The 12,061-nt window shown below is 50.1% G+C and overlaps 1 protein-coding gene across 2 annotated transcripts; it reads left to right on the top strand.

Annotated features, from left to right (window-relative positions):
- The first annotated feature begins 2,618 nt into the window (after nt 1–2,618).
- Nucleotides 2,619–9,077, top strand: LOC103187501 (EEF1A lysine methyltransferase 3). 2 transcript variants are annotated; one of them, XM_042338202.1, is made up of 4 exons: nt 2,619–2,669; nt 6,101–6,394; nt 7,393–7,504; nt 8,687–9,077. In XM_042338202.1, exons 2-4 carry the CDS (start codon nt 6,278–6,280, stop codon nt 9,052–9,054), a joined length of 597 nt encoding a protein of 198 aa, XP_042194136.1. In that variant the 5' UTR covers nt 2,619–2,669; nt 6,101–6,277; the 3' UTR covers nt 9,055–9,077. The 2 variants fall into 2 exon arrangements, with proteins under 2 accessions (XP_042194136.1, XP_042194137.1); XM_042338203.1 differs by lacking the exon at nt 2,619–2,669 and adding an exon at nt 3,311–3,331.
- Nucleotides 9,078–12,061: the final 2,984 nt, after the last annotated feature.

Below are 12,061 nucleotides of genomic sequence, written 5' to 3'. Positions count from 1 at the left end.
GCCCTGTCTCTCCCCCCGGTAACCCCCGCCCTGTCTCCCCGGTAACCCCCGCCCTGTCTCCCCAGTAACCCCCGCCCTGTCTCTCCCCCCCCGGTAACCCCCGCCCTGTCTCCCCCGGTAACCCCCGCCCTGTCTCCCCGGTAACCCCCGCCCTGTCTCCCCCGGTAACCCCCGCCCTGTCTCCCCGGTAACCCCCGCCCTGTCTCCCCGGTAACCCCCCGCCCTGTCTCTCCCCCCGGTAACCCCGCCCTGTCTCTCCCCCGGTAACCCCCGCCCTGTCTCCCCGGTAACCCCCGCCCTGTCTCCCCCGGTAACCCCCGCCCTGTCTCCCCGGTAACCCCCGCCCTGTCTCCCCCGGTAACCCCCGCCCTGTCTCCCCCCGGTAACCCCCGCCCTGTCTCTCCCCCGGTAACCCCCGCCCTGTCTCCCCCGGTAACCCCCGCCCTGTCTCTCCCCCCGGTAACCCCCGCCCTCTCTCCCCCCCGGTAACCCCCGCCCTCTCTCCCCGGTAACCCCCGCCCTGTGTCTCTCCCCCCGGTGACCCCCCGCTCTCTCTCTCTCTTTGGTAACGGCCGCCGTTAGAAACGTTTCAAATCCTGCGGCAGTTAAGACCAACGATCTGGAGAGAAAGGCAAGAGGAGCCGTTGCTGTGCCCCGGCACCGGCTCTCGTCCTGCCCCGCCCCACGCGGCTGGGAGGACCAGCCGCTGCCAGCGCTTGGATGAGCCTCGCCCGCGGATTGGGCGAGTTTCACGCCCATTCTGCCCGGGGGGTCGTGGGGGGGAGGGGGGAGGGGGTGATCTCAGTGCTGTCCTGTTATATTTTTTCCCCTTCGCCTCGCTCTATCCCTTGCGTCCTCCTCAAGACTCTGCTCTACGCCCGCGCCCTTTCGGTCACCCTCCTAAACCCCAACCCGACCCCCACCCCCCACCCCCGACCCCCAACCCCGACCCTGACCCCCAGCTCAGGTCTAAATGCCACCGGCCTGTACCACAGCAGCTGTGGCCCCCAAGCCCCAGAGTGTCCTCAGCAGCTATCTAGTGGTCATCTGCTAACGTCTCATCTGAAGGACAGCACCTCTGACATTAAAGCACAACCTCAGCACCTCACTGAGGTGTCATCTTAGACTACGTGATTCCAAATCCCGACATGGGGATTAATAATAATAATAATAATAATAATCCTTGCATTTGACGTAGCACATCGTTGATACATCTCAAAGCACTTGATAGAATATATAATGGATTGACTGTGTATTTTGCGGGCAATTGCACACAGTAGTGTCCTACACACAGTCATGGCAATCCGTCAATCGACTTTAACAGCCTGGTTCCTACTTAGTGCTAGGTAAAAAAAGAGCTGTGTGAAATAAATAAAAAAAATTGTCTAAGGTGGGAATCAAACCCGAGTCCTCTCGATTGTGAGCCGAGCGCACTAACCACTATGCCACGGGACTCCATTAGCTGGGGACTCGTTGGTCAGGACTCCAGGAGAAATCTCTTTTCGTGAATAGTGTTATTGGATCTTTTACATCTCCCCGAATAGACTGACAGAACTTTGATTTAATGTCTCATCCAAAGCACGGCACCATCAATAATGCAGCACAAAGATAAAGAAAAATAAAGAAAATGTAGACAGATGCATATCTCAAATGGCTTTCATTTATTTGTGTATTCTGGATTTCACAAACCACCATTGAGAAAGCACTTTTTTTTTTACAAAACCTTGCACAGGCAGCAACACGAACAGCACAATAAATTGAAAACCGCTTCAGATGTGCTTAAACCTTCGGACTCAGAGACGAGAGCACTACCACCGAGCCAAGATCACACCAGCTGCTGCAGCCCAGATAAACATGGGTTTGCGACAGGTCAGAGGAGAGAACATCAGTGGGTCTGGAACTAGAGCAGAAGCGGAAAAGTAGATTTGGTTGTTATGATGTCTAGCAGGGAAACACGGGCCATAAAAGTACAAATTGGATCAAACTGTAGCTGAGTGGTTAGAGCACTCGCCTCTCAAGCAAGAGAACCTGGCTCTGATTCCTGGGTAGGGCCAAACATTGAGCAAGTTTCCTCACTCCACGCGCCTTTGTTTGCCCAGCAGTAAGCAGGAACCCTGTCGGGTCAATTGGCGGATCGCTTTTCTGGGGGCAATAATCCCTTAAAAACTTTTTTTAAAATAAGATAATAATTCGGTCACTCGATCCGCAACAGTTTGCGCAGACACTTGGCCCGCAAAGCACGGAGTTGCTTGGCCTTTGCGGCGTCTTCTTCGAAGCGCTTTGAGATGATGAGCAACTGCTTGTATTATTATTATTATTATTATTATTATTATTATTGCCGAACACAACACAGAGGAGGAACCCAGCCAACCCGAAGACTGCCGCAACCTTGCGGTCAACGAAAGAAAGTCGGGGCCCCAATATTCCAAGACACAAGCGAAATTGCCTCGCGTCTTCCTTCCCAAGTTGATGCAGTGTGAATGTGATTGACGCCCGGGGGTGGGGTAGGGCGGGGGGGGGGGGGGGTGAGGGGGAGGGATGGCTGGGAAAGTCCTCAAGGAGGCGCCTGCATCACATCACATTCACATCCACATCACATCCCGGGCGTCACCTTGGAAAGAAGAACGAGTCGGAAACGCGGGCCATTTGATGCGGTGCCATTTAAACAGGTCGTCAATAACACTGCTCCTGCCTTCTCCCTCATCTTCACCTTCTCCTTCTCCCTCTCCTCCTTCTTCTCCTCCTTCTCCCTCTCCTCCTTCTCCGTCTTCTCCTGCTTCTCCCTCTCCTCCTTCTCCCTCTCCTCCTTCTCCTCCTCCTTTTCTTCTCCTCCTTCTCCCTCTCCTCTTTCTTCTTTTCCTCCTTCTCCCTCTCCTCTTTCTCCTCCTTCTCCCTCTCCTCCTTCTTCTCCCTCTCCTCCTTCTTCTCCCTCTCCTCCTTCTCCCTCTCCTCCTTCTCCCTCTCCTCCTTCTCCTCCTTCTCCCTCTCCTTCTCCCTCTTCTCCTCCTTCTCCCTCTCCTCCTTCTCTTCCTCCTTCTTCTTCTTCTCCTTCTCCCTCTCTTCCTCCTTCTCCCTCTCCTCCCCCCTCTCCTCCCCCCGACTCCCGGGGAGGTCTCTGGCGTTGTGGGAATCTTTTCTTTTTTGGGGACCTGTTAAAAGTTGCGAAGGTGTAAACGTTCACAGTGTCGCGCAGAGGTGTCGGAGTTTCCCGGTGTAACGTGCAGCTGCGACCAGGAGGGAAACTATTCTTTTCCTTTCCCCTCACAGCCCCCACTCCCACCCCCACACCCCACAACCCCCCCCCCCCCCACCCCCCACTACACACACACAAGTGAGTTGGACATCTTTCGTTCGCCTTCTTCTCCTCTGCGATTCTCTGTCGTGCTTCCCCGGAGAGGTGGGGAGGGGAGGGAGAGGGGAGGGTGGGGAGGGGGTGGTGGGGAGAGGAGGTGATGGGGAGGGTGAGGATGGGGAGGGGGTGGTGGGGAGAGGGGGTGATGGGGAGGGTGAGGATGGGGGGGGGGTGGTGGGGTGGGGAGAGGGTGATGGGAGGGTGGGAGGGGATGGGAGGGTGGGAGGGTGGTGGGGTGGGGAGGGGGGATGGGGGGGGGGGGGGGGGGTGGGGAGGGGGATGGGAGGGTGGGACGTGGTGGGGTGGGGAGAGGGGGTGATGGGGAGGGTGAGGAGGTTGGTGGGGTGGGGAGAGGGGGAGATGGAGAGGTTGGTGCGGTGGGGTGGGGAGAGGGGCTGATGTGGAGGGTGGAGAGGGGGTGGTGGGGAGGGCGGGTGGGGAGGGAGAGGGGAGAGTGGGGAGGGAGAGGGGGTGTGGGGTGTGGGATATGTCTTGCTCCCGAGACGAGACCTTTCCCCTCCTCTCAGAAGTTGTAACTCGGAGCTTCACAGCAAAACCACGTCCTGATAAACCTCCACGAATTAGTGTAGTTTATGGTGTATTCTGTGAAGCGCTTTGAGACGCCTCGAAGACGTGACAAGGTGTTATATCAAATGCAAGGATTCTCCTTCTTCTTCGAAGTGTAACCTTATTCCCAAACCCCTTCCCTGCTCTGAGCTGGTGGATCTGGGGCAAAGGGGTGCAACGCATACCACGATGGTATCCGTTTTTCGACACCTAAGCGCTCTGAGACGCCGTCCGGCGTGGAGGGCGCTATATAAATCCAAGTTGTTGTTGTTGTTGTTGTTGTTCTGTGCTGCCTTTGACCCAACTGTCCAGCGCCTTGGGACGTCCTCCCGACGTGAAAGGCGCTCTATAAATGGAATCTTGTTGTTGTTGTTGTTGTTTCTCAGTGCGTAAAAAAAAAAATTGATAGGAAATGCTAGTATCTCACCGAAGAATTTCGGCTGCCCCTTGAAGTATTGTGTCAGTCTGACTCAGTTGTTCGCGCTCTCTCCTGGCAGTCGTTGAGGCTTCAAGCCCCCACATTGGGACTCTTGAGCCCATACTCTAGTCTAGACTAACATTGGAGGGTTGCATTGTTTGGGGTGCCTTCCCCATGGCAAAATGGCTACCCGAAAAGGCTCGTGATGATTCAGGTAAAAGTGATGTGCCGATTCATGTGTGGGCTGATTTGCGGTGACACCTTTTTCAGATGAGACGTTAAACCCAGGCCCCATCTGCTTGTTCAGATGGGCGTCAAATACCCTAAGGGAGCGTGGTCCAACAGGCGGCCCATGGGCCGCATCTGGCCCTCCGCTGATTTTATCTGGCCCAAGGCCATTCCCAACATTCCAAATTCTGCTCCCTCCCTTCCTGATGAACATCCTCCCATGGCAGTGGCAGGATCCGGTAGTTGGGAGCATCCAGCGCGGAGAGTGGAAATAATGCTGGCTGTTACTGCAGTGTGTACTCAAGCTGAGGGGGAAGTCTGGTTATCCATTGCGTCCTTACCAACTTCCGGCTCCTGCTACTAAAGATAATGAACATGGCTGATTAGGAGAGAATGTGAGGGGTGAGGGGTGGAGAAAGAAACTTAGAGCAGGAGAAAGTGAGAGAGCAGAGCATGAGATTGATTGAAAGAGAATGTGAGAGGGTATGAGAGAGAGACAATGTGCGCGAGAGTGTACGTGAGAGGGAGAAGGGAGAGTGATTGAGAAAGAGAATGTATGAAGGAGAGGGGGAGAGAGAAACAAAAAGCATGAGACAGTGAAGAAAGAAAGGAGAAGCGAGGGCAGCATTTATTGGTTCACTGTCAGGATAGATGATTGGAGCTTCCCTCGGCCATCGCGGAGGTGGGGGGAGAGTTGGGGAGGGGGGGGTAGAGGACAAACACCGTGCAGTTTCCTCACAGGAAGCTCCCCTTTTCCCCATTCCCCCCTCCCGCCCCCTTCCCCACCCTACCTCTGTGACCTCCCGACCCGACCATTCCGTTTGCCCACCATCGACATTTTGCCCCTGTTCTCTGGTGTCTCCGGTATCGCTCCCTCCATCCCCTCTTTCAAATCACAACAAGACCTGACTCTTTGGCCATGCTTTCGATCATCTTTATCCCTCCCCATCCCACCTCCCTCGGCTCCCACCCCCAGCTCAGGTGCCCAGCCGGCAGTATCAATCGCTTTGGGACATCCTTCCGATGTGAAAAACGTGCTGTGCAAATGTTGTTATGTTTACGGAAGGGAAACCCCAAATATTGCTTCTGCAGTAAGTGGACATTTTTCAAGTAGGGAATCTGGCACACAACAGCCAAAAGCTTGGACCACCCTGCCCTATGGGACTATTTGAAAGGAGAAGGTAGTTTTTCTCTCCGAATGTCCAACAATTCCCCAAATAACATTGGTCATTCATTTCATGGCTGTTTGTGGGACATTGCTGTGTGCATTTTGCCCTAGAGACTACACAATCAGTACACTTTATAATATATCCTGGGGTATGGTGCTTTGAGACATTGTCTGTCTCTACTATAATAAGATTTATTATTACTATATTCGTTATCCTAAATCAAGCTGAAACATTAATAATTGTACACATTTATTTTTAAAAAATTACTATTAATATGGACACAAATGTTCATTTCGTTGGAGATATTTGGTGAATTATCTTGTTATGTTCTCAGAAAGATGAAAAACAGCGTTGACTTTCTTTCAGATCAGTGATTTGGTGGATATAAAAGACATTCGACAGCAGAGAGAGCAGACATTGCCATCCATCCACGGAGGGTGCCTGGACTGAGTTGGTTTGGAAGTTGAAAGGAATTCATCGGAGGTGGAGATTCAAGAGGACAACAAGAGCTTGGTTGGAAGAGGATTTCTATAACGTTTGCCAATGGGTACCACCAGCAGTGATCAAGTGCCCCGAAGGTTTAAGTTTGGCAATCACATTTTAGACATCACAGAGAATTACAGCAATGATCTGTATCTTCCAAGTATAGTCTGGAGATGTGTAAGTTCAATGCGTACAGGAGATTGCAAAGATAGATGGGATGCATGGAATTCTCGGTTTGGGTTAGAGACACTTCAGCGTGCTTCAGACACCCGCATGTTTCAGACACTTGGCTGACCAAAAAAATATATAGTTTCAAGGAATAGTTAACGTCTCCCTGAACAGGCAGACAGGATCTCTATTTAACATCTCCTCCACTGGAGTGTCAACACAGACTGTGAGCTCAAAGTCGGGAAGTGGGGTTTGAATCCACAATCTGACAAAGACTTGAGAGTGCAACCAACCAAATGGCTGACACATGGACCCAGACACCTGGGATAGGAAGTCACAGCCAGAGGCAAAGAGGCATTGGCATTAGCCAAGCAAGAGTCTTTGGGTTTGTTGACTTTCAGCAGAAGAATTGACCAGGCAGTTGGTTCAGGCTGCAGTGGTCTTGAAGTTCACATTAAGGTTGGAGAGGTGGAGATTTTGTTAAAGAAAAATAACTTTCTACTTATATTTCAAAGACCTTTCTTGATCTCTTGCCAAAGACTCCCTCCCATCCCCCACGCCCCCACCCCACCCACCCTAAAAAAGCCTAGGATTAGCTCTGAGTCAGAAAGTTGTTGGTTGCTAAATTAAACTGAGTCCTTGTCTGTCTGTTCAGGTGGACGTTAAAGATCCCATCTCCCGCTGTCCTGGGCAACAATCCCACAGATAAAATTGGTTATTTACTTCATGGCTGTTTGTGGGACATAGTCCGGTGCAAATTGGCTGCTCACCTACAAACTGTACAGTCACTACACTTAAAGATAAATCCTGTGAAGCGCTTTGAGACGTCCTCCCAACATGAAATGAGCTGTATTGAATGTAAGGATTCTGTATTATTTATTTAATCCCCTTGCCATATGGGAAGAGTGACTGCAATACTCCACCTAACCAATGTATTGAACGCATTTATCATTCCCTCTTTGCTGTTGTTCCCTATGTTTGTGACACTGATGTGTGGTATATTTCAGAGTGAATATCTCTGTGAATACATCGTGGAAGAGAACATAAACTTCACTGGAAAGAAGGTCATTGAACTGAACTCAGGCACCGGAATTGTGGGCATTTTAGCAACTCTAATGGGTGAGTTAAAAAGGACATTTTTCTAAATATATGCCAGGTGGGCCCACAGTATTGCAGGGCACTGCTGATGACAGCACAGCCAGCATGGCTCATCCGTAGGACCTAGAAGAGCAGACCAGTTACTGGGGGCAGGGAGCCATCCCACTCAGCTCCTGTTAGCCCTGCAAACCAAAGCCCTAATGGGTAGGGTGGTCCGAGATGGAAAAGCAGCGGGAAAGCTTGCCAGACAGCGATATCAATGGCAAGTGACGTGGCTTTAGCTGGTTAGTCTCCAGCAGTTACTCCAACGCACAAACCTTGGCTCTTTGCAACCTGTACGTAATACTTTCCGGAATTAGGTGAGCGGGATGCGTCCCTCCAGGGAGAGAGTGCACATTCCATTCCAACAATCTATCTCTGGGATTTCCATGTGTAGGTGGTGATGCATGGAAATCTCAGCCTTATTTGGATACTCTCAAGCATGGTGTTTCTGCATGTGTCAGACACCCCGCTGACCAATTATATATATATTATATATATAGCAGCTAAGTATACCAGCATCCTGGATTTTCAGAAGCGATAGAGACGTGGGAAAGGAAGGGATGGTGATTCCAATGATGGCAGAGGGAGAGGTGAGATAAATGTGGGTCATCCACAAGTAGGATCACTATCAATAGAAGTAAATAACCAGAGGGGTGTGAAACACCAGTGGAAGCGTTTATAGACTTTCTGAATGATAAATTGACCTGTATAATTGCGTACGTGTAAGTCAGGCAAGCCCTTAAAAGGCATATCGATAGAGCACAGAATAACAGCACACAATGTGCGGAGGATGTCTGGACAACACTGCGTTCAAGGTCAGTTCACGAAAGTCAGGAAAAAACACGGCACAGGAAAGTTACAAACAAGTGAGAAGTTTAAAGAAATAGTGAAGAAAAGTTGGGGAAAAGCCAGCAGCTATCTGCTGTACATCGTGGTCAGTGTTGGCTCTGTTAGCTTCAGGGAAGGTAAAGTGTGTCCCAACCGTGCACTGGAGCGGCAGAGAGAGTTTCTGACGCACTTGGAAACTCATCACCATGCTTGAGAGTAACCAAAGCAGACTGAGTTCCACGTGTATGGGACATGTTTCTGGTGTCTGAGCTTCCTTTAGATTTGCTGCTTTGACTGCAAATCTACATTTTTCTTATTCTTTCTTTCTGTCAGGTGGAGAAGTTACAATGACAGACCGAACAAATGCTTTAGCTCAGTTAAAAGAGAACATAGATACCAATTGTGCAAACCGTGGGACTATCCTGACTTATACCCTGGGAGACGACATCACCAACTTACCTCAGAACTTCGACTACATTCTGGGTGCCGGTGTTGTCTTTATCACAGACACCTTCTCTCTTCTGGTCGATGCCCTGAAATACCTGAGCAGCACACAGACTGTAATATTGCTCTCGACCGAAAAGTGGAAAGAGTTCGGCTTGCTGGAATTTTATGATAAAACGCTACCCCTGGATTTTCACTGCGCAACAGTTAAAACGTCGCAAGACGTGAATGTGTACAGAGCTTTGAAAAAATATTAAGATCGTTGTCGTTAGCTACTAATGAGGGAAATAAAATATTTATCATTTAACATGATTCTTGTGTGATTTCTGCATGCGTCCTTTTAAAAGCATTGTGTAGACGCATCTCCTCATTTAAATTCTTTTCATGGTTTAGACCCAGATGTAGATCTGTTGATGGTATCTATCTCATCCTTTTCTGTCGTTAAAATCTTTTGGGAAGCTTACATTTTTGACTCTTATGGCCACCTCCCAAGTCCGTAACCCAATCAGTGTCCAGCATCATCTCTGTGAAGACTTGATGTGAGAGTCACTATATGTATGCAAGTTCCTGACTCCACTCTTAACACAATAGGTGTCAGCCTGGCTCAGTGGTAGCACTCTCGCCTCTAAGCCACAAGACTGTGGGTTTGAGCTGTATATCAGGATTTGAGCTCACAGTCTGATCTGACCCTCCAATGATGGGGTTGCATTGTTGGAGGTGCAATCCTTTGGATGAGACGTTTACCCGAGGCCCCATCTGCCTATTCAGGTGAACGTTAAAGATCCCATGGTGCTATTCGGAAAGGGAAGGGAATTTCTCTTTCCCAGTTTCCTGGCCAACGATCCCCCAAATAAGATTCATGATTCACTTCATGGCTGTTCGTGGGGCATTGCTGTGTGCAAATTGGCTGCTGCATTCACTTACAAATCACACAGTCACATCTAGACAACAGCTAAGATTAGGTGCCGTATCAAATACATGTTCAGTTACACAGAATAATGAAGACTGGAAAAATTAACTGTTCTACCTTGGAATTCGATCATTTATGTCGCATTTTTTCCATGTACTTCACAAAGTATCTTAAATATCGTTTTCGAAAACGTTACTGCAAGTTTAACGTTCTCTCGTTCTTCTTGTTTTTGTTACTGTTACCATCCTGTGGGGGTCACAGAAGCACATCCTCCACGGCACAATTGCGTGTTCAGATGATAATGTAGCTTTGAATTCGCTGACACACTCAGTTTTTGTGCGTTTCCTGAACACTGTATCCAGTGCTATCTCCCGAGCTCACGTCTTCAGCTGCTCAGAGTTTGGGAGCTGTTCTGTTTGCTGTATTTGTACATTCCAGGCTGCAGCAAGTCATATTCCTTCTCAATTTACTTTTTAAAAAGATTATGGACTCTGCCTCAACAATGGCAGAGAATTTAACTTTCAAACCATCCAACCATATTTTAAACATCCTTGTGGAGTCCTGTAGCTTAGTGGTTAGAGCATTCACCTCGTAAGCCAGAGGACCTGGGTTCGATTACCAGGCAGGGCAGAACGTTAGGCAAGTTTCTTTACTCCACACGCCTCGGTTTACCTAGCAGTAAGTTGGAACACAGTTGTTAGTTGATTGGGCGTATCACTTTTCCGGGTGTTCCCTCCACTCAGTGGGCACTGACCTGCTTCATGTATCTGGCTCGGCCCACCTCGCTATCTGCCACCACCCTCTGCACCTCCGCTCATACCCTCCCTTGGCTCCTTCAAGGTCCATCTCAAGACCTTCCTCTTTGACCGCGCCTACATATATCAATGTAAATTGGGTATTGTTGTTGAGATCTTGATGCAGTGACAAGCTGAGTACATTCCCATGCTGTGTACTGTGTGCTGTGTGTTGTGTGCTGTACTCTGTGTGTTGTGTGCTGTATGTTGTGTGCTGTATGCTGTATACTGTGTGTTGTGTGCTGTACTCTGTGTGTTGTGTGCTGTACTCTGTGTGCTGTATGCTGTGTGCTGTATGCTGTGTGCTGCGTGTTGTGTGCTGTATGCTTAATGCAGGCAGCAAGGGACAGTTATGATCAATGCTTAATGTTTCTTAAGTTTGACATATTTGTGCAGTATTTTCAACTCTCACTGCTCTCCGACTGCTCTGTCATTTTGATGGCGGTTGTTGGATCTCCCGCACAGCACCCTCCCCCTCACCTCCCACCTCCCACCAGGGACTCCCAGCCCCTGCAGATCTCCTGTGCTGAGTTATTTTCCACGCTCCAGAGCACTGTTGCTGCCCCTGCTCCAGTGCGACACGAGGGGAGAGATTCCACAATGACTTGTTCATTAGAATCTTAATCCACTCAACATCTCAACAGCAACAAATTCCATCTATACAGTGTCTTTTCCATTGGGAGGACATCCCAAAGTGCTGGACAGTTGAGGGTTGGATTCAGGAGGGGTGGGGCCAAGGGGTGGTGAAGGTGGGAGGATGACTGAAGGCATAATTGAAGAGGAAGGGCTTGAGACGAGCCTTGGAGGAAGCAAGGGAGGGGGCGAGGTGAAAATACTCCAGCATGGAGTGTAAGAGGTGGGGGCAGAGAGGCTGAAGGCTCAACTGCTGATGGTGGGACGGGCAGTGCGGGGGACATGGAGCAGGCCAGAGTCTCCCAAGCAGAGGGTGCAGACGGGTTGGTTAGGTTTCAGCAGGTCCCAGAGGTAGGGTGGGGCAAGACCATGGAGTGATTTAAAGGTGAGGATGAGATCCTTAAACTGGGAGATGGGGAGTCAGTGGAACCGGGCGAGGATGGGGGTGATAGGCTCATGGAGCCTGGTGTGGGCAAGGATACGAGCTGGATGGTCTGCGGCTTGTGGAGGGAAGAGTTGGGACGTTCAATGAGCAGAGAGTTGGGGTAGTCTAGCCTAAGCTTGATAAAAGCATGGGTATGGGTCTCAGCGGCCTGAGGGGAAAGGGAGTAGCGGAAGCGGGCAATGTTGTGGAAGTGGGGGAAGTTGAATGGGTCGAGGCACAGAAATGGGATTTAAAGGACAGTTGAGAGTCAAACATGATTTCAGAGTAAACTCCTACGAAACATTTTGCGGTGTCTTGATGACATGATAAAACGCTATATCAGACGAAAGGATTCTTATTATCATCCGCTTATTGACTGTAATAAGCTGCTGAAACGGTTGTGAGAGTGAAGAGAAGGTAGCTGAGGCCAAGATAGATGGCTGAGCTGCGGGAGCTCTGCCTAGAGCACAGTGAGTGTCAGTGGAAACTGATGTCTTGAACCG

The sequence above is a fragment of the Callorhinchus milii genome, unplaced genomic scaffold (assembly GCF_018977255.1).
Source record: "Callorhinchus milii isolate IMCB2004 unplaced genomic scaffold, IMCB_Cmil_1.0 Scaffold9, whole genome shotgun sequence".
Classification (NCBI taxonomy): Eukaryota; Metazoa; Chordata; class Chondrichthyes; order Chimaeriformes; family Callorhinchidae; genus Callorhinchus; species Callorhinchus milii.
The sequence above is the reverse complement of the archived record's forward strand: the minus strand, read 5'-3'. Positions and strand labels throughout refer to the sequence as shown.

Excerpts from the sequence above, each read along its gene's own strand:
- LOC103187501 (XM_042338202.1), top strand. The coding sequence starts at position 6,278 with ATGGGTACCACCAGCAGTGATCAAGTGCCCCGAAGGTTTAAGTTTGGC. Across the intron at positions 6,395-7,392 it reads CAAGTATAGTCTGGAGATGT|AGTGAATATCTCTGTGAATA; the intron begins GTAAGTTCAATG and ends GGTATATTTCAG. Across the intron at positions 7,505-8,686 it reads CATTTTAGCAACTCTAATGG|GTGGAGAAGTTACAATGACA; the intron begins GTGAGTTAAAAA and ends TCTTTCTGTCAG.